Raw genomic sequence first — 20,436 nt, 5'->3', positions numbered from 1 at the left:
CCCTCCCCGCCCGCCCCCCGTCTAAAAGCGTGCGGCTCTTCTAGCCTCGGGCGCGTTTCTGGTTGGGGCGCAGCGCGCGGCGCTCTCGGCCCTGATTAACCAGCCCCGGAGCCGGGACTTCGCTGTTCTGCACCGCGCAGCAATCACGGGCGCGCTAAGGCGAACTCGTCTCAAAGGCCCGGCCGATCCTCGCGTGCGCAGCGACGGTCTCGGCTTGCCTTCCCCGCGGCGGCGCTTCTCGGGAGCGGCCTTCCGGTCTCGCCGCCGAGCCGGAATAACTCCGGCTGAAGCGATTACAGCCGGGGCTCGGAAGGGGGAAGTGCCTTCCTTCCCTACCTCCGGAGCGCTTAAAGGCCGGGCTGCCGCCGCCGCCGCCTGCTTAGGCCGGCCGGGCGGCCTTCCCGACGCCAGGGAACGTCGTGGCGGCCAGCGGTTTTTGCACCGCGTCAGGTCCGCGGAGGCAGCGGACGCCGGGCTGGGCGGCCGGGTCACGCGACGCGGGCGCGGCACGGCGGGGCTTCCGTGCTCAGGAGCAGCCCCGAAAGGTGGGCGGGGGGCGCCGCCGGGCCGGGCGGGGGTGCCGGTTCAGCGCTCTCCTGGCCCGCGCGTCGGGCGCAGGCCAAGGCAGCAACCGATAGACTGCCCCTGGGCGCGGAGGCTCGGCCGGGCGACGCCTGCGCCTGCGCGCCGCCTCGGTCACGTGGCCTCCGGGCGCGGCGGCGGTCAGGTGACCGTGCGCGGCGGCCAATGGGGCGGCGCCTTGTTGCGGGGTGCGCCGCCGCCTTGCTGCGTCTGCCTCGGGATGCGCTGAGCCAGGTCGCCGGCGAGCCGGGGCAGCCGCCGCCCCTTCTCAGGTGAGGGCGCGGGGGCGCGGCGCCCCGGCGGGGAGCCCGGCCCGTTGCGGGCCGCGCCGGTTCTCGGTGGGCGGGCCGGGGCGCTGGCGGTGGTCCCTGCGCGGAGGGTGCCCCCGGGTCGCCTTCGACAGGGCCCGGGGCCTCGGCGGTGGCGGGCCGGGCCGGGCCGGCCCGCTGGAAAGACGGAGGCCGCGCAACCGCCCGGCGAGGCCCTTTCAGGGGGACGGGGCCTTCCCGGGGTCCCCTTCGCCGGCCAAGCGCTCCCTGAGGGCGGAAGGGACCCCGCTGCCCCCTCGGCGCGGGGCGAACGAACAGGGAGGCCTTCGGGCGCCTCCCGCAGAACCGCGCTGCGGCGGCCGAAGTCCGAAGTCGCTCGCTCTTGGCGCCCTCGCAGACTGCAGAGAAACGAGGCGGGAGTCGGATTTCGGGCAGCGGTCGCAATAAGTGGGTTTTGGCCGCCGGAGCTGTAGAGGGGTTCTGGACGGCGCTAATAAGCCTCCCGCCTCGCCGAGCGAAGCAGGCTCGAGAACAGCCGGCCTGCTCGGCAGGCTGGCGGGCCTCGGTCAGGGAGCCTCATCCTGGGCGCTTTTCAGTAAAAGTACCTTCTGTAGAGCTTGTCGGGGGGTAGGTGTTTAGTTGCAGCTTTGTTGCCTGATCCTGTGGGTTTGGAAGGCCTGATTTACCATATGAGAAAGCGCGGGTTCAACTGTATCGTTATATGGGTAGAGAAATTTACTTTTAAATAAATCAGCGGTACACCGTTCCGGAGTCGGGTAACTCTAGAGGAGATGTTTCTGGAAGGAGTAAAGATGAGCAGCGTTGATGCTTCCCTTCTCGCGTACCTGTGGAGCTGACACCAGTGCATTTCAGACCTCATGCATTTTTAATTTCCCTCAGTCCCGACAGGCAGATGTCTATATTGCTGTTAGTGTGCAGGGTTATTTATAGTCCTTTATGGAACAGAAAGGAAACTCTATTATTTTGCTCCCAGACAAGAATTTTATTTTCATCATGTAAATAACGTGTACAGAGCCTGGATTTTTTGCACCTTTGCTTAACAGGAAAGTGTCAGTTTACCATTTCATGCAGACCTGAATGTACATGTAACCTCGCTCTCTTGTACTTGGACAGTCTGCTTAATTTTATTACAGCAGTTTGCTAGGAATTGTTTTAGATGTGCCTACTCAGCCTGTCAGAGTTTGCTGACTTTATCAACAGTTTCCTGTGGAAAATACTCTGGCAAAGGACTGTAGCTCAAAAGAAGCAGCAGATCGTAAGAGTGTGAAAATGGTTGGAAGCTTTCTCTGCTTAAGCAGTGGTTTTTGGAGACTGGACGGCTATTTGCAACATCTTGATTTGGGTTAGGGCTGATGAGTGGGACCCTGGCAGCAAAACCTTCCCCCCCACCAACTGCATCTCTCTTCCACGCAGGTGTGAATGACAGAGGAGGTGCCTCCGACTGCACTCAGCGAGATATACCTTCGCCTTTTGTGTCATGATGACATAGATACAGTCAAACAGCTCTGTGGTGATTGGTTCCCCATCGAGTACGTTGCGTTTTTCTTCCTGCAGCCACTCGCTGAGCCAGAATGAGATCTGTCCTTGAACGGTGTAAAAGGGAGCATATAACTGGGTTTCTGCTTAACGTTGACAGCTCAGAGGTGATAACATGACACAATGTCATCTCATTCAGTTCCCCACCCGGCTGTAAGGCCATTCATCCCCATCCCTATCTAGATCTCGTCATCTTGCTGGAGCTTGTCATAAGCACAGAACGGTTGGGCTCTAACTAGCGAGGAGGCCCATATATTTTTGGAGGGTGGTTAGAGAACACGCTGATATTTCAGGGAAATCACACTGTTAAAGAGTTTGCCAGTAAAGCTACATGCAGAACTGTAAGTTTCAGAAAAAACTGAATTGGGAACCTCTTGCATTTTCTGATGCCCTAAATAGAATTGGAATCTACATGAAATATTTAGTAAATGCTACATTAAGAACCTAAAATACTAAAATTTACTGTATAAATTTCTCAGAAGTTTTCTTAGTTGGCAAAAGTATTTTGATGGGAATTAATTAGTAGAAATGTTGTGTATACTATGCTTAATGACCCACATTTTCTTTTTATTGGAATGCTTGTGGTTTGACCTGCGTATCCTTGCATATATGAAATTTGTTGGTTTCTTCCTTTCGCTACTTCCACAGGTATCCTGACTCATGGTATCGGGACATAACCTCCAACCAGAAGTTTTTTTCCCTGGCAGCGACTTACCGTGGCACCATTGTGGGAATGATAGTTGCTGAGATCAAGAGTCGAGCCAAAGTGCACAAAGAGGTAAGTTCTGAGTCTCTGTCCTGCACAGCCTTGGCTTCTCTGAGGCCACCAAAGATTGCATCATCCTGGCCTCCCAACCAAGTCATTCTTGTTCTTTTTAATGATGGTGCAACTTGCTGACCTTCAGGCTTTCATTCTTAAGCTTTGAAGTGTGAAGATCGCATCAGCTAACAGAGACCTGGGACTGACTTCATAGTCTGCCCTTCCAACTCTGTGCCTTTATCCTGCCAATATCTGTTTGGGACCTCCTGCTTCCTTTTCCACTTTTTTTTTTTTACTCTCTGAGCATAGGGGGAAATTTGCTAATGGGCCCCAAATCCTACTTTCCTGCCTTCCTGTCCAAACGAGAAGGATGTGGCTGTTTGGCTAATGGGCACTGAGCGTGATTAAAAAATGGGCTTCATACATCTGTCTCTTCACTGTGTCTTTTTCTTGAGTTTCTCTCTAGGATGGTGACATTTTAGCTTCTGGTTTTCCAGTCGATACTCAGGTTGCTTACATTTTAAGCCTAGGAGTGGTAAAAGAATTCCGAAAGCATGGCATAGGTAACCGTGTTTTTAATATTTGTATTGTTTGCAAGTATTTAAATGGTATAAAAAACTGGCTACATACTTGGGACAGAAGAGCAAGAGCTAACATCTTATTATGCACACAGCGCTTTTCAAAAAGCAGATCTTAATTGTTGTGACCTTACTCTGTAATTAAATGCTGTGGCCACTGGTCAACGTTATCCTGGCAAGACCCCACTGAATGTGGATTCCCTGGGTTGTGAGGATGGAAACAGTATGGCCTGTTTGGAGTGGAGAAGGGATGGCAGGCATGCAGCAAATCTTGCTTCAGAATAAAGGGCTAGTTATCAGCCTATTGATCAGTTCAGAGCCTGTGCCAGTATAGTAGCAGTGAAGAATGAGGATTGTGTGCATGTTGCTCCCTTATCCTTTCTAACACCACTGCTGCTCCGGTGGTAGGATCTCTTCTGTTGGAAAGCCTGAAAGATCACATTTCGACCACTGCCCAGGATCACTGCAAAGCCATTTATCTGCATGTCCTTACCACAAACAACACGGCGATACACTTCTATGAAAACAGAGACTTTAAGCAGCATCACTACTTGCCCTACTATTACTCCATCAGAGGGGTCCTCAAGGATGGCTTCACTTACGTCCTATACATCAATGGTGGACACCCGCCGTGGACAATCTTATATCCTTTGCTAATGATCTGGCAGCCCCTTGGCTAGTCTGAGTTTTGAGAAACGGCCTCCCCGGTTCCGGTGAGCAGAAGCCAATGGCTGAGGCTTATTTTTTGATAGGGACATCGTGCTCAGAGCTAGAATAGTCTAGCCTGCGTGGCAGCCACTCTGCCTCAGCACCATTTTCCCATGAACTCTTGGGTACGTGCAAGCCCACATGATCAGATAAGATGCAGCAGATGTGAAAGAGCTTGAAAGACGGTGGCATCTCTAGGAGTAGCACTTCCAGGATCGTTTGAATTCTCAGGGGCTGATGAATCTGTGTGAAAAGAAATTCCAGAGTTGGAATGCCCTTTTGGCTCATCAGTGATTTATATTCAGAGGAGGATGGTTGTGGTTCTTTTTTGACAATTAAAATAAAGCATAGTTAGTTTGGCATCCCAAATTTGCTGAGCCCAGCTGTCCAGACCTTGAGGGATAATGCTATATTTGAATGATTTTTCCTCCCTTATTATCTAATGAACCCCATCAAGTTCTTGCAGAATTCTAAGGTTCCATGGAACACAATCTGAATGACCTAGAATGCAGCTGGATTGCAGATCTTGTTTACATTAACCTCTTGGCACTGAGTTGGGTTTCCGTGGAGAGGTGGGTGGCCCATGCTCGCTGTCTCTGTGACATCCAGACTCCTACAATGAGATGCTACAGTGCCTCTGGGTTGCTGCTGCTGGCTTTTAGCTGCGCTTTTGGACTTGTGGGTTCCTTAACAGCATTGCACCGACTATCTTCAGCACATTGGTTCAACTTTGGCCAATCTGAGCCCCTGCACGATTCCCCAGCGGATTTATCGCCAAGCCCAGAGCATTCTCTGCAGCCTTTTGCCATGGTCGGGCATTTCAGCCAAGAGTGGCATTGAGTACAGCCGGACCATGTGATCCCAAGGTAGGCTACAGCCCGGCCTGGCAGTTGCCTCACTTTCGGGCCTTGGTTGATCAGGGCACGCAGTGAAATTTGGCATTGCTGAATCCCATTAGTGCTGCATAGAAAAACATGGCTTTTTTAGCTGCCTTGGCAACCAACACAAAAGAAATTTGCTTTTAGTAATACATTAAAATGGGGGTAGGGAGGGAGAGATGTGCCAGTTCATGGCAGCTGGTCTGGAAAAAAGCTCCTGCCCAGCTCAGGCCAACAGTTTGGTTGTGTTTCTGGGGCGGTTTGCCCTCCGTGACCATGGCTAGTTAATTCATCAGCATTCTGTGTCACGAGACACTCCCAGGTGGAGCAGGCGATGGTCAGGGCCAGCAGAGGGTGCCTCTCAATTTCTGCAGAGTGGCTTGTTTGAGGCTGGGACGGGCAGAGCAGATGCTTGTTCACTGACGGTGCCAATCATGGTTCTCTTCTAGGGAGGTCCTTCGTGGCATCGCTGCAAGTTACAGCTCCATGGTGAAAAGATCACAGTGGCTCCGCCCCTCAACCCCTCCTGGACTTGGCAGATTTTCTCCTCTTGTTACTGCTAGTTTCCCATCTTTAGCCCGAGCAGGAGGAAAGACCAGCGGGCTGATGACCACTGCGCTGCTGCACCAGTGCTGCAAGGGAGGGGAGCGGCTGCTCTTCCCCTGCCCGGGCTCTGTCGCTGTGCAGCGGGGAGATGCTTGGGATGGGGGGTCGCTGTGCAGCAAGCCGAGGACTGCCTGGTGATCCTTGGTGAGGTGACCGGGAGCCAAGGGGACTGTTGACAGCTGAGGCCTCCCAGATTGTTGTCATTGCTTGTCGCCGCCACGTCCCTTGCCGGAAGGACTCCCTTGGCTCACCGTTTGATGCAGGCAAGGCACAGGAAAGCATTTTGCTCTTCCATGCTGAAATGTGTGTGTGCTGAAGTACATGCGCACCCTGTGTATATTGCTCTGCCTCTAGTCTGGACTGGGCCTTGAAGGGGGGTGGAGTGGAAGTATGGGAGGAGTTGGATGGGGAAATGCTCCCAAGTCAAGGCCTGAGAAGGTGTCCTGCTCTCTCCTACTTTTGGGTCCCAGAGTGCAATTGCAGATGTGCCTCCCACTTCCTTCCAAGTGGAAGCAGGAGGCTTGAGCCGCTCTTGGCAAGATGAGCGTGCGATTTTAAGCCCTTTCTGCCTGTTGGCCCTCCGTGCGTCCAGCCATGTGTTTTGCACAAGAGAGTCCCCACGCTCCTTGTAAGCTCTTGGAGTGAAGGGCCCGGTGTTCAAGCCTTGCATGTCATTTCTGGTCCCTCAAGAGCATTGGGAAAGCGTTGCTCCCTCGCTCGTGGACCAGGTTCAGCTGTCTCAAGGGCAACAGAGCACTGAGCCTGATGCTGTGCGCCTCTTGAAAGGCAGGCATTTCCCTAAGAGGCACTGGGGAGCCGCCATCGCCGCCTCCTGTGCCTGCAGTATCGGTGAGTAGCATCTTCCGAGAGCTGCACACCTAGGCAGGGGTGGCTCTCATGACCTAATAGAGCCTGCACGATCTCTCTTTTGGAAGGCATGTGGTTCTGGTCACCACTCATTGCACAAACTTGAAAAAGCAGCAGGCTTACACCTTTAGTGCTAAACAGGAATTGCTGATTTGCATTGGGGGTGGGAAGACCCTGGGAAGTCCAGGTGAAGGCCCACTCCTTTGCTTGCCCTGTGATGGTTTTGTTTCCAGGAGCTCCGCTCCCCAATATTGCCTGGGTCACTGTTTTCCCAGCTCGGCTCTAAAGTTGACACTCCCAAGACAGTCCTGGCCGTGGTGGAATAGGAAGCCTTCCTTGGGCCTTGGGAGTTTGGGCAGACCCCCCACCTTCTGTGTGTGTGTTGGGGGGGCTTAGGAAAAGGGCTTGGGGGGGATGGGACACTTGCAGCTCCTGCTTCCCTCTGTTGGGTGCACTGGCCTCTGAGGTCTTGCTCATGGCCGGCAAACGTGGCAGCTCGGTGGCACCATAGAGCAGTGACATACCCTGTGAAGAATCAGATCCAATGCTGGAGTGGTGCTATCTACCACGTGTTCCATTTACCTTCCAGCGTTGATCAAGGAGTTGCTAGCAGGGTTCAGAGCAGCATGAAGGTGTTGCTGATGGATTCCAGGTGGCAGTGGCTGCGCTGCGCAGGGGGCCTGGTTGTGCTGCTGAAGGCAAATCAGCCTACACGAATCAGTGGGCACCATCCTGGGCAGACCTTGCCTTTCTCTGGGGGCCCCTTCACCTCCCTGATTGCACTGTCTGGGGTATCTCTTGTCTAAAAGGTTAGGGAAGCCCAAAGTGCCAGGGGTCCATCACGGGGCAAGTGACATCACGCACGTCGTGATGCAGTTAACACCATTCAGAATTTGCTCAGTTGGCAAGATGACATCATGATGCCTGTGATGACATCATGGCTTGTCCCAGAGCCCTGTGGGATCACGTGGCTGTTTTGCACATAGCTTCTTGTCTTCAAAGCGGGAAGGACCATTCAAATCCCAGGCGTAGCGTGTCGCCTTCTTGAAGGATGTTGTGCTTTTAGATCTCCCTTTGCCCGAAGATGCCCTGACAATGCAGTTTCATTGTGTTTCAGGTTATGATTTTTGAATATTGCATCTCTCTTGTTCCTGTATGCCTACCTGTTGTGTGTGCAAATTCTGCCCCTTCAGAGATGCTTCAGCTCTGAGGCCGCATCTTTCCTCCCCCAAAAGGTGTCATATTGGCCTCTGTCCTTATTTATTGAACAGCACGTCAGCCAGTCATTTTAAATGTCTTGGATTAAAAGGGTTTGTTTTGTTTGTGATTCTCCAGTATCGTTTTTAAGCCTTGTGGAGATGCGCTGGGAGCAACGGCTGAACCTGGACAGCAGTCGTGGACCTTAATGGGTATACCGAGTGAGACCAGATTTTGCGACCGTTCTTCCATTTTTGTCCTGGACTGCATTCAGCTAGTACTTATTCTTTCAGAAATAATTATGCCAGAGTTGAAGTCTGTCATTAAATAGTGGGGGGCCAGACCTAACCTGCAGCATCTCAAGACTCAAAATCTTGAGCTCTGCCGCAGCAAGTAGAAAGCAGTTGTGGATTGCCATAATGGGGAAGATACCAAGGGATCTTTATCACAGTTCCAGTCGGTCCATTTCTTAGCAGTCTTGGCAGCCTTAATGCCTGCAGCAAGAAAAGGGGCTGGGGAGGGCCAGCTCATTCCTAAAGGGGGGCGTGGGGAAATTGGGGCTCTGCCAGGCAAAGCGGCCCCGTGAGATTTCTGCCTTCCGTTGCCTTGCCTTGGTCTTTTGTGCAGTACCTGGAATTAGATACTAAGAGACCAGTAGTTTGCAACGCTGCCAGGTTTAATGAGCCCCTCCAGGAAATTTGTGGAGCTGCAAAAGCTCCCTGTAGGGTTCCGTGGCTGGAACCTGAGGGTATCCCTAAGAGTAAGGTTGGAAAGTACAGATAAAAGACCCCCCAGTGTGGATCTGACTGCTGTGCAGAAACGAAGGCTGCAAAATGCAGCGTGCCCAATGCGCTCTCCAGGACTCTCGCCCTACAGCCATCCGGTGCCTAATTCTCGAAACCTCTACAGTAAGTAAAATCCTGTGAGATTGATGCCCCTTTTGAGAAGAAAATCCCAGTGAGCTCTGCAACCCGTGGGGTGACCTTCCACTCCTTTATGCCTGGGGGTGATATGCATTTCATGCATCCCTTGTGGGGGGGTGCCAGTGTCACTGCTGCATTGGTGAGGCAGCAAAGTAGAAAGCCTGTCTCAAGTGTTGCCCTTCCTTGCCTGCCTCTTCGAAGGCAGGGAACTGCCCTCCTCCGCTGCCAGCCCAGAGCAGCTTTGCACCCAGTGGAGGCCCAGCTGGGGGGGAGGTCACCAATCTGGGCTCCTGCCTTGGCTGCAGATTCCCAGGAGGGAGCAGGAGATGAAGCTGGAAAAGCCTTCTGTGGGAATCTCCCCAGCAGCTGACCTAATTCTGCTGGGTGCTCGGCAGCAGCAGCAGCAGCAGCAGCAGCAGCAGCAGCAGCAGCAGCAGCGAAATCGGGGTTAAGACTGGCTGTTGAAGGAGGGGGGTGCTTTTCTCTGAGGATGTGAGCTGAATGTCCCCCAGAGGCAATGGGATGCAGGGAAATTTTGATCTGCGTTCATCTGCAGCCTGCCACTCTGGAGGGCAGGATTGTGGGGCAGAATAGCGTACCCCTCCCAAGCACTCAGTGGTGTCAGAGCCCTAGCCTTGCCCATTATCAGAGGGACGTGTTATGTGTGTGGAAACAGCCTGCGTGCCTGGATAAGGCATGGCACTGAATTAGAGTTGACAGGCCTCTGGCAGCTTTCACTCAAAACTCCTGGAAGCGTCCAACTCGGCGTCCAAAAGACTAAGTAGGTACAGGCAAGACTGGGAATGGCTCAGTCGGACTCCTGGCCCCATGTGGTCCCTAAGCACCCTTTCTCTGCTTTCTGTGGAACAAAATTCCCAGCTTTTTTCCTTAATCTGGATTTTGGCAGAATTGGTTAATAAAGGAATACGACGTTTGCCCAAAGGGCATTTGATGTTGCCTAGGCTGCCCTAGGAAAGGAGCTCAGCCCCCTCCCTTAAAAGCAAACACGCCTCTTGGCAATTCAGTTGCCGAAACCCTCCTCCCGGAAGACCGCATGGGCAGACAGCTCTCCCTTCTAGAGCACGGACGTGTTCCCCAAGCCCCCCTAGCCATCTTGGCAGGCTAACCCTTACGTGATGCAGGGTGAGCGAGAGGACCAGCACTGTGGGGCCAGGCGCACAGACGGCATGCTAAAGCCAGCCAGCTCTGAGGAGACAGGCCACTTCTTCCTGCAACCGAGAGGCCTCTCCCCTCTGAACCCCAGACGCAACCTGCCTGATTGGGCCTGCCTCTCAGGCCCTGGGACCAAACGGGCTCAGTGGTCAGGTCAGCAGGTCAAGAAATTGTTTCCAGCTGGTCTTGCTTGCCTGTCCATGCCAGGGGGAAGGGTGAGGTTTCCATACAGGGGGCAAGAGGGGTTGCTGCCAGAGAGGGCATTAGGAGTAGCTGGGTGCTGGACCTGAAGCCCCAAGCTGGTAAAAAGCAAACCGGTAGCCATTTCCCTTGCTGTGTTGGGGGTGGCTGAACAGAATGGCGTGAGCACCTTTCTGGGACAGAAGCCTTGGGGGGTACCCCTTAAGGCAGCTACCAGCAGCTGAAAAGGGTGCCCTGCAGAGGCTGCGCAAGGCCATCCCCCTCTGCTTCAACTACACCAAAGGGCCCTTCGCAGGTGTGAATGTGAGCAAGTCACGTGGGCAGATAAACCCAGAGGAAGCTTACAGTTGTGTATCAGCAATGCATGCCAAGCATTGAATCCTCTCTCCAAACCTCCATGAAGCGCCATCTGACCTCAAGGCCGGGGTGGAAGTGAAGCTGCAAAGCTATGGCGGAATTGACCAGCTGTCTGCAAAGGTCCCCTGGGGCAGCAGGAAAGGCTGGCGATCTAGCGGGCTGTGGGAATGCCCCAGACGGGGAAGAGCTGCACCCTAAACCAGGGTCTGATCAACCTTCCGCTAAAAGCAGTATTGGAATTCATGCTTTTGGTTTCCTGATCTGGACTACCTCAAAGGGCTGACAGGCCAGTGCCTCCATTCCTGTGCTCCAAATCAAGAGTGGCACCAGAAACTGACATTGAAAGGTTTATTACTATAAATATAGGAACACACCTTCTAGGCGTGGAAAGAGAAGACAGGCACTAGAGGAGACTTCCGTGGGGGTGAGGGGGCAGGGGGAGAGTGGCTGGCAGCAGTGTAAGAGGCCTCCTGCCACAGGCCACAAGGGCGGGCCAGGAGGGGAGAAAGCAGCCCAGAACTCTGAGGCTACAATCGGCGGGTGACAGGCGTTGCATCTGGGTGGGAGATGGGAAGAACAGCCCTCCGGCTCGCGGGCTCGGATGCAGGGAGCAGGAGGGAGCAGCTTCACCCCGGCTTGTCTCATGGAGGGCCCCATCTGGCTAACTGCACATGAGAGCCAACCCAGGAGCCAAGCTGAATGGCTAAGCAAGGGAGCAGAGGGGAATGGCTTGCGAACAATCCCCGCTGGGGAGGGGAAGGTCCACAGCAGCAGACCAGGAGGCGGCCTTCCCCATCATGGCTGCCAAAGGGGGTCACGCACATCCCTACCAAGACTCACACCCAGGAGAGAGAGAGAGAGAGACTGGGCCCAAAGGGGAAAAAACAATGTCCATCTTGCTTTGGATCTGAATCTACATCCCTTCAGGGCAGGAGGGAAGTGGAGGACGTTGGCGTCTTGCAGACAGGCGGCCTGGGTGCCTGGAGTTTGATTCATCGGCTGGGGCGGGGCCCTTTGGCCAGGTGCTTAGGACGGGTTCGGCCCACTCTCAGCGCAGAGGTGGGGCTGGATGAAGAGGAAGGGCTGCCCGGAACTGCTGCTCCTGTGGTTCGGGAGAGCGCTGGTGAAGTCGGAAGACCCTGGAGAAGGGGAAGAGAGGCAGGCTGGAGAGTGTGATAGCCATGATGCTCTCAGGGTTTCAGGGAGGCTGGGGGAAGCAGGCTGCAGAAACTCAGAAGCTGTTCGGATGCTGCAAAGCTGCTGGAAGAACTGGGCCTGGTTCATCCTCTCTAGGCGAAAGTGGGCAGAAGGGGCCAACCAAACTCGAGACCTTCCTCCAGGAACGAGAACGAGTGCCCACCCCCTGGTTCTGGCTGCCCTTCCCCAGCCCAGCCTCAGGGAAGGCGTCTGCTGACACACAGGAAGGAAAGAGAAGACGTACCGGCTTACTCCTCTATCCCAACAGAGCAGGCGTCCAGGCCAAGGGCTGCCCAGGTGGGGCGGGGCCGGGGGGGGCAGACAGAAAGGAGGGAGACATTAGAAAAAAAGTGCTCAGAACAGATGACGCCCCTTGCCTGGCCATGCATGGCACTAGAATGGGGAGCAGGTCCCATCTGCCCCCACCCTGCCCGTAAGCAGTCGCTGGACCAGGCCATCTTTAAACCACCGCTTCCCGCCCTCTCCAGACCACGAAGGCATGTGCCAGGCCCATCCTGGGGTGTTTCCTCTGCCAGGATCTCTTATGTTGATCTGCAAGGCATCTGTGTGGGGCTTGATCTTCCTTGTGGAAAAAGGCCAGGTGGGCCCAGGGAACAGACCCAGCTCTCCCACCTGCAGCCCCCAGGGAGTTATAGAAGGCAGGAAAGCAGGAGAAGGAAGGGGCAGAGAAGTGGGCTCTTCCCTCCCAGCTGCAAGGAAGGAGCACCAGAACCCCAGGCTGGGCTCCTTGGGCGCCCTGTGGGCCATTACCTGGCAGGGAGATGTCGGGAGGCAGCTCACTCTCCATTTTCCGGATCTTGGCCTCACAGGTTTTGCTGCTCTCCTGGACAATGTCCTCCACGGAGGGAGGCTGGCTACCTAGAGGACAGCAGAGGAAGCCGCCTGGAACGGGACAAGCTGAAGCAGGCCCAACCCGGTGCCCTGTGGCTGCCTAGAAGCCTCCCACTGGCCCAGTGTGCTTCCCTGCCTAGAGATCCTGGTCCTCCGTCTCTTGCTCCCATCCTGGTTTTCCTCAAGGCCCCTTTGGGGCTCAGCTCCACAAGGGGGAATCATCTGTCCTCCTGCAGCCATCACACCAAGCATGCGTCCAGCCCTAATGTGCCTGCCCAGAGTCCCCAGTGGGGCTTACCTTGTGGCAGTGGGGCCACCACCTCAGCTTCTTCAGCTGCCAGGCTCTGGAGGACAGGAGAACAGGGCAGGCTTAGCTCTGTTCCTCACGTCGAGTGTAAACCAGGGATCTCTGTCAGATAGGGAACTCTACCGCTCCAATATTTTGTTTTATTTTGCGTGTCCATGTCCACTTTGCCAAAGAAAACGCATCCAAAGCGCAAGGGAAAAACCTCACCAATTCCTGCCAGAAGGGCCTCCCGCAACCCTCGGGGAGGACTTCACGCCCTGGGAAAGCCACCACCTGCCCCTTCAGCTTCAGCTTCAGCCTGGACCTGGGCTGCGGACCCAAGGAAGTGGGGAAGATCTGCTGGAAATGGGGGAGGCACCACCCAAGAACTCCAGGGATGATGCTCTCATGGGAAACAGATCCTCTTTGATCTTATTACTCCCAATCTGCTCATGTTCACGGTCTCCACGGGAACTACCTTCCTTGGTCAGGGAGTGCACGGAGCAGGCACGAGGAGAGCCTGGGGGTGTTTCCAGGGGGTGCAGAGCCTCAGCCATGGGAAAGTGCCAAGACGCCCACGGCTGCTGCTGTGGTGCCTTCCCCGACATATTCCCCGGCTGCGGCCGCCGTCCCACAAGCCGTGTGGCTGGGCTCACAGCAGACTGCCAATGAAGAAGAGGATACAGAGAGCTTTTCCAAAACACAGAGACACACTCACTTCTGGAGAGCTGTCTTCCCGCAAGATATGCTCAGTCCCAGCAAGAGGAGGCTCCAGCTCCAAGTCTTCTGAGAACTTCTCCTCGTCCTCCTCGTGGATTGGGGAAGAGGGGGACCGGAGAGCACTGCAGGTGGGGTGGAGGGAGGGCTGTAGTGGCCACAAGGGAAAGCTGCCACATCAACCTCCTCTTTACCGTCTAACCTAACCCGGCTGGTGGTACGTGGTGGATGGTGCGTGCAAGCTGCTGTTCGTGTGTCTGCCACGAGGCGTGGTTCCCCCTGAGCCCTCGGGGCTTCCAAGGCAGGGGTCCAGCTCTTCCAGCAGACAGCGCCACAGGCACCGCAGAGACCAACCCAAAGGAAAAGCCAACATTCCTACCCCCCTAAGGAAGTGGGAGGGGTCTGCGGGATCCCCCAGGCGTGGGCCGGCCCTTGACTGCTCACCTGTCCGGAGACTTGCTGCGCTTGGTCTTCTGGTGGCTGCTCTCCGTGCCTCGGTCGAGCCCCCCGAGGGGCCTGCTGGAGGGAGGGAGGCCATCCAGCACCCCGGTGTAGCTGATCTCGTCATAGAGGGGAGCCGATGGGATGGACGGCGAGACAGACCGCAGGCCGTTCAGGGCTTCCAGCAGGGAGATGGGCTCGTACCCTGGAGGGATGTTGTCTGAGCACTGTGGGGGGAGCCAAGCGGGGACAGCCACCGCTTGTGAACGAGGTCCGCACCTTGCTAGCTCTGCTCTCGCAACCACACAAAGACATTGCCAGAGCCTGGATTTATAACACAGATTTATGCCCCACCTTTAAGGGCAACCCTCAAGCTGGCCAGAAACATCGAGAATAAAAACCTCACATAGGGGCTAAAACACAGCAAAGTTAAAAAAAAAAAAAAAAACAACTTAGCATCCCAAACTTCCTCTCTTTCCAAAAAGCACTTCCTGTGCTCTCCAGAGCTGCTTAGCAGATGCCCTGCAGTTTGACTCATGAGTTACAGGGGGGTTTTCTCTGCCTCCTGCCATTTTCACAGCAATGTTTCCAGACAAGGAATACAACCTCTGTGTTGACAGAGGCAAGTTGTGGAAACTGAACGGCAATAACCTGGCGGAAGCATTTCAAAGTGTGTGGAGAAGAGAAGGGGCGGTGAGTGAGCCTGGCTGTGGCGGGAGTGCCGACCTAGACGAGGGGCGGGGGGTCCTGCAGGAGGTCTGGCTTACCGAATGCTCCTCGCGATCCAGGGTCTGTGCCAGGACAGGGCTGAAGGAGAGTGGTGACAAGGCTCCTGGCTTCTTCCTCACTGCCCGGATCTGCAGCAGCGCACGGAAAGCTGTGCGGGAACGTAAGAGAGGTCATTTTGCTCTTCTGCGCCCATGTTTTTCCTCTGAGGCGTCAGGCGCCCAAAGCACTCACTGGCTGAGGACATCGGGGGCAGCAAAGGGGTCAGACCGGTTGGGGACTACTGCCCTTTCAGGGAGCCCCTGCTGTACATCCGAAGGGGGACCCGCTCTTTGGCTCCCCAGGGAATTTGCAGGACAGTGCCCCAGGCAGCCCCGTCGGGCAGGTCTCAAGCATACCCAAAGCAAATGAGACCGCTGCGATCGCCCGGGTTCCTTGCCCTGCCCCTCCCGCCTACGTACGCAAACGGCAGATGGGACAGTTGTTGGCCTGGTAGCGCAGGGTGTCGGCACAGGAGTTGCACAGACAGAGGTGCCTGCAGGGCAGGATGAGAGTGTCCCGCAGGTCTGATAGACACACCACACACTCGTTGCTGTTGTCGCTGTTCTCGTCATCGCAGGGCTGTCAGGGGATGGGGGACTCATTAGCTGAGAGCTCCCTTGCTTTCCTACACCTGCATCTACTGAGAGCTCTGACGGATGCAGCTGGACCCGGAGCCCCTGCAGTGAGAAGAGCAGGGTCCCCTCGGTCCGGCCGGAGCCTCCAGCTGACAAGCCCCTGAGCAGCAGTGGCAGTGGGGGCAGAGGAATCAGGAACCTTGAGCCCTCCTCCCACCCCAGAGGGAAATTCTTCTCTGCGCAGACCAAGAAGCCCAGGGAGAACTAACGGTGCTTTGTCCCTGGGCTGAAAGGGGCTCCCGAGTGCCCCAGGATTGCTCCTTCCCTACCTTGGTCTCTTGGTTATTCTTGTTCTCGATGCCATAGATCTCCTGCAGCAGGTAACTCACCCGGTCCACCTGCGGGGGGGGGGGGGCAGGACAAGCAGGCCAGTACTTTGGCATTGTAAGAACGCGAAGGTACCTGTGCCCATTCCAAGCACATTCCAGGTTCTTGTTTACAATAAAAATGACTAAAACCCAGCTAAAAAAACTTTTTAAGGCTCTAAATAAACCCCCCAAGATTTGGGTCAAAATAAATGCTTGAAGGCCCTTTCAAAGTTATAATGAGAAGGAGGCCAAGCTCAGGTCCAGCAGCAAAGGGAGCTTTGAAAAGGACAGCATTAACTGCCTCCAAAAGTTCCCCCCAAAGATCCAAGAGGATCCTGCACCTCCTCTCCGGTGTCAAGCCCAGCCCTCTCTGCTCAGCAGCTCTGGAACAGCAGCCTGGCTCGGACCGGAGGGCAGTCTGGGCATTTCCCGCCACCGGCCACCCGACAGCGCTTCCCAGCTGCGGGGCCAGAAGTCCACGGTACCCCTTGCTGCCCTACTGAAGCCAGGTAATAAGGGAACAAGGGGGGAGGGCTTCCCTGGAGCAGTTCCCAGCCCCCCAGAACTGCAGAAAGACTTACAATTTGCTTTTGTTTCAAGGGCTTTACGGAAAAACTACCATCGACATGCTAGTGAGCAAGAGAAAAGAGACACAGATAAGCCTGCCTGAAGAGAATAGAAGTGGCCCAAGTTGCTTGCGAAGGAAACCCCCCAACCCGGTTTCTGGGGTTGCTGCAGAGTCCTGAATTTGCAGTATTACAAGACCCAAAGCTCAGGAGATGCAAATGTTTCCATCTACAGCACGAAAAAGCAGAGGCGAAACACCCCTTGGATTATGAAGAAGAAACCCAACCCAATTTACACCTGCAATGCCTAGAACGCAGATCCCCGCTTCTCCAGATGTTATGCTGCACCGCCCTCTGGAGTTAAAGGTGCCCGTCAAAGCTAAGGCAGGCTGCCTCAGGACAAGAGGAGGAGAAGGATCCAGAGGCCTGTAAGCCAAGCTCTTACCTTTTCGAAGGCAGCCAGGAGGATGTGGGCGTGGCCAGTCACTTCCACAACAACTAGGAGGCAATTACATGCCGGTGAGAAGGGCAGGGAGTCCAGCACTGGGGCAACTGCAGCCTCTGGCCGGGATGAGGCAACCCTTCCCCCAGGTGAAACCTCTGCTCGAGACCACTTGGATTTTCAGTCAAGACCAGGAGGCAAGGGGTTCCCTTCCTGGGATAGGGGGCAAAAGGGACCCCCCCCCAGCTTTTCAAAGCCCAAGGACTTAAGGGAGCAGCTCAGTCCAGCAGCTGGGATGGCTCTCTGCAGGAGTGCAGGAGGCTGGCTGAATGGGAAAGCCCGCCTTTCTTTCCAAGCATCCCAAACTATTAAGAGGGTGGCACTCTTTAGACCCCTCTGGCCCTCCTTTTCAGCCCCCCACCTGGCCCAGCCAGAGCCAGAGAGACGGGCATCAGCCCCAAGAGGAACTGCCCAACTGCAGACAGGACTCTGATCCATACCATCGCCTTCATCTACTACGGCTTGGATGACCACTGGAAAAATACCCCGGTCCAGGTCGAAGTTCAGCTGGAAGGAAAGGGCAAGAGCAGATGAGCAACACGCTGGGAGCTCAACAGGACATTTCTCTCACAGGCATCGGAGTGTGTGCCGCTCGCCCACTCGCTCTCCTGCTTGTGGATGGGGGGGGCAGAATCGCTCCTCAAAGAGGGAACGGAGTCCGTGGCCAAGGTAAGCAAGGCCAGGCAACGGCTTGCCTTCCTGCCCTCTCAGCTCCTCTCTGTGGTTCCCAGCAGCCCAGACGGATTTCACGGCAGCCAGGCCAGTTGGCTCTGGTGCCAAACGAACCGAACTGCTTGGCATTCAAGCCCTCAAGAACACACACAGGAAGCCAAATCTACGCCAGGTCGCAAAGCAAAACGCCCTGACTCTGGTCTCCTCGGGAAACAGCTGGAAGGCAGGGAGAGACACCTCTTCATCCTTCCAGTTGGAGAAGTCAATCCTGAAGGAGGGCAGCGAGAACTGCTGGCCGACCCCTCGTTTGTAGTGCACCGTCTCCGACTGCAGAGCAGGGTTCCTTGTGCTGTAGCTACAGGGGAAGGGCAAAGGCCAGAGTCACCATCCCAGTAAGCAGGCTTGGCTCTCCCTGGGCCGGTGGGGACCCAATTCCCTCCTAATTTGACTCCCAATTCCTCTACAGACAGAAGGACAGACTCTGCAAATGAGCCTGGGGGCTGCCACTGGTCAGTTGTGGCCAGGTGAGCAACATTCACATCCCTAAACATGTCATGCCACCAAAAGAAACAGGACTTGGGCCAAAGTTAGATTTGACAGGCCCATTCATCGTCCAACACCACAGCCTCCTGTGCTTACACAGCCATGCCACTGATCAGTTCCTCTGTTGCTTGGCAGTAGATGGTGATGGCAACCCGGGCATCGGCGTCAAAGGTGAACTCAAGACTGTACAAAGCTTTCTGCTTCCCGTTCTCCTCTGTGGGGCTATCAGCATCTTCTTTATACCTGCACCAAGGAAGACTGAGTCAGCAGAGGCACAACAGTGAAACTTTCCCACTGCATCTTCTCGATGAGCAAAAGTTCGATTTAGCCGCTGAACTCTCTCAGTCTCCTTACGCTTCTCACACCTTTACAAGTACTGCAGCAGCAACAGTAATCACCCCTCGTAATTATGCCGTTGGCAATCTCTTCTAAAGTGGCTCCAAAGATTTCTTTAGCATTGTTACTTACTTTTTTTTGAAAGGGATTACAATACAAAATAGTGACGAGAACAGACAAAATACTTTTTTTTTTAATAGCTGAGGACAAAATCCACGTTCAGCATCGATGGCCGTCTCACCTTTCATTTTCACTTAATTTCTCTGCCAGGATTCTGCTGGTCCCTCAGCTTGGGCCTCTCAGTTGCTTCCTTCCCAATTAACCAGTGCAACTCCCAGCTGCCTGACCACTTATGACAGGCCATTCAGAGAACAGGAAGAGCCCCTGAAGTCAATCTTAAAAGCTATACAGCGCAAGGGTCAATCGCGTGGAACTCTGCAGCTCAAACCAAAACAATCTGTTTAGCCAGACGTCCGCCAGTCGGGAGCTCGTCTTGAAAAATAAGGGTGTAATTTGGAAGGAATCAAGAACAAGGCAGGGGAACTCCTTTACAAAGCAAATTCCTCCTACGTAAATCGAACACGCAGGCCTGGCATTCGCTGCAGGGGTAGGACCACGCAACCTGCATTTTAAGCTCCTCCAGCCGAAACAGACCGGGAATCGCGGGTGCCGGAAGAACAGTTTGCTTCTAAGTACCTGACCAGACGCAGGGAGTCTTTGCGGATGTTCACCAGGCTTCGAAGGGTCTTCACCGGCTCGTGAGGTGCTGGGGTTACGTAGGGAAACTGGAAAGACAAACCAGGAGCCCGTGAGGCTGAGAGGATGGCGGAGAGGCAGTGTGACCTGGTCCAGGCAGCAGGGATGGGAGAACTGCCCCCCCTCCCCGCAGCACCCGTGTAACACGCACGATGCGGCCAGTCAAAGACTTTGAAGCGCTACTTGCACGACACGCTAAACTCGCTCCTGGGCGGGCCCACTCCTTCGGTTTACGCTCCAGCATCCTTCGCAATCCCCGAAAGAAGCGAGTTCGGCGTACCGTTAATTACAGGACCGGGGTTGCGTACAAATCCATAAATCGGGGGAACGTCCGAGGGAGCCCAGCGTTTCCGGCACGCGGGGTTTTCCTCTATTTCCTTAAAACGTCCGCCCCCCACGCCCGCCCGCCTCCCTGCCCCGCAGCGCGCTCGGGCAGGGGAGCACGCGCCGCCCGGGAGGGGGGCCCGGTGCGCCCGCGCTTGCCTGGACGGGGCGGCTGCCGAGGAAGTTGAGGTCCATGTTCTCCCCGAAGAGGTAGCCCTCGGGGTGCGGCATGTCGAACTTCTCCCCGCCCATGAAGAAGTGGCTGGCGAAGTAGTTCCCTGCAGCCGAGAGAGACGCGCCGGAGCGCTCAGGCGCGGCGGCCCCCGCGCGGCCCGCACAGGCAGGCGGCGCCCGTAACCCGCCCCGGGCCCCGGTCCAGCGCTCGGGGCGGGCGACCGTCCGGGCACCGCCGGCGAGGCGGCCGCCTGAACCCGGGGCCCGCCCGAGGGATGCCCGGGGAGTCCCGCGCCCGCGTGCCCCCGCGGGCCGGAGCTCGGGTAGACTGCCTCGCGCCATGGAAGCCCCGCCCCCCCCGCAAGCCCCGCTGCCCTCGCCGCTCGGGGCGCCGCCGGGGGCCGAGAGGCGGCCGAGCGCGGACGCGGAGAGGGCTCCCCCAGGCGGCGCCTGCGCAGACGGACGGGGGTCGGGGCTGGGGGCGCCAGCGGAGGGGCTGCCGCGGCGAGGGCCGGGCCTCACCGGACTTGGGCGGGTAGCGGTAGGCCGAGTTGGCCTGGATGTCGATGTCCTCCACGCCGGCGATACGGCGGCTGAGCAGGGAGCCCATGGCAGGGCAAGAGCAGCGACGGTCGCCCCGTTGAGTCGCCCGTCAGGCAGGCCTGCAGGCCGCTGGCGCGCGGAGCACCACGGGAAGGCGAGT

General features: G+C 55.9%; 2 protein-coding genes across 8 annotated transcripts; one reads left to right on the top strand and one right to left on the bottom strand.

The window, feature by feature from the left end:
- The first annotated feature begins 95 nt into the window (after positions 1-95).
- On the top strand, positions 96-8,132 carry NAA60 (N-alpha-acetyltransferase 60, NatF catalytic subunit). 5 transcript variants are annotated; one of them, XM_088147858.1, is made up of 7 exons: positions 96-450; positions 2,286-2,401; positions 3,057-3,186; positions 3,635-3,731; positions 4,155-4,389; positions 5,157-5,320; positions 5,782-8,132. In XM_088147858.1, the coding sequence occupies exons 2-6, from the start codon at positions 2,292-2,294 to the stop codon at positions 5,311-5,313; spliced, it is 729 nt and encodes a 242-aa protein (XP_088003984.1). In that variant the 5' UTR covers positions 96-450; positions 2,286-2,291; the 3' UTR covers positions 5,314-5,320; positions 5,782-8,132. The 5 variants fall into 5 exon arrangements, with proteins under 5 accessions (XP_088003984.1, XP_088003983.1, XP_088003982.1 ...); XM_088147857.1 differs by having other exon boundaries at positions 98-545; XM_088147856.1 differs by lacking the exon at positions 96-450 and adding an exon at positions 699-854.
- A 2,858-nt stretch (positions 8,133-10,990) lies between these two features.
- On the bottom strand, positions 10,991-20,436 carry MGRN1 (mahogunin ring finger 1). Of its 3 annotated transcripts, none has more exons than XM_088147835.1 (17): positions 20,256-20,436; positions 19,719-19,837; positions 19,176-19,264; positions 18,240-18,386; positions 17,838-17,955; positions 17,369-17,435; positions 16,872-16,924; positions 16,442-16,489; positions 15,822-15,890; positions 15,337-15,496; positions 14,917-15,026; positions 14,153-14,376; positions 13,710-13,833; positions 13,004-13,049; positions 12,625-12,732; positions 12,098-12,142; positions 10,991-11,795 (listed from the first exon to the last, which is right to left on the bottom strand). In XM_088147835.1, exons 1-16 carry the CDS (start codon positions 20,341-20,343, stop codon positions 12,102-12,104), a joined length of 1,611 nt encoding a protein of 536 aa, XP_088003961.1. In that variant the 5' UTR covers positions 20,344-20,436; the 3' UTR covers positions 10,991-11,795; positions 12,098-12,101. The 3 variants fall into 3 exon arrangements, with proteins under 3 accessions (XP_088003961.1, XP_088003962.1, XP_088003960.1); XM_088147836.1 differs by having other exon boundaries at positions 12,098-12,109; XM_088147834.1 differs by lacking the exon at positions 12,098-12,142 and having other exon boundaries at positions 20,256-20,435.

This window comes from Python bivittatus, unplaced genomic scaffold (genome assembly GCF_059951505.1).
Source record: "Python bivittatus isolate LINGU-HERP-01145 unplaced genomic scaffold, Pbiv_v1 ctg000560_np1212, whole genome shotgun sequence".
In the NCBI taxonomy this organism is placed as follows: domain Eukaryota; kingdom Metazoa; phylum Chordata; class Lepidosauria; order Squamata; family Pythonidae; genus Python; species Python bivittatus.
Note: the sequence above shows the minus strand (reverse complement) of the source record. Positions and strands in the feature narration are given on the sequence as shown.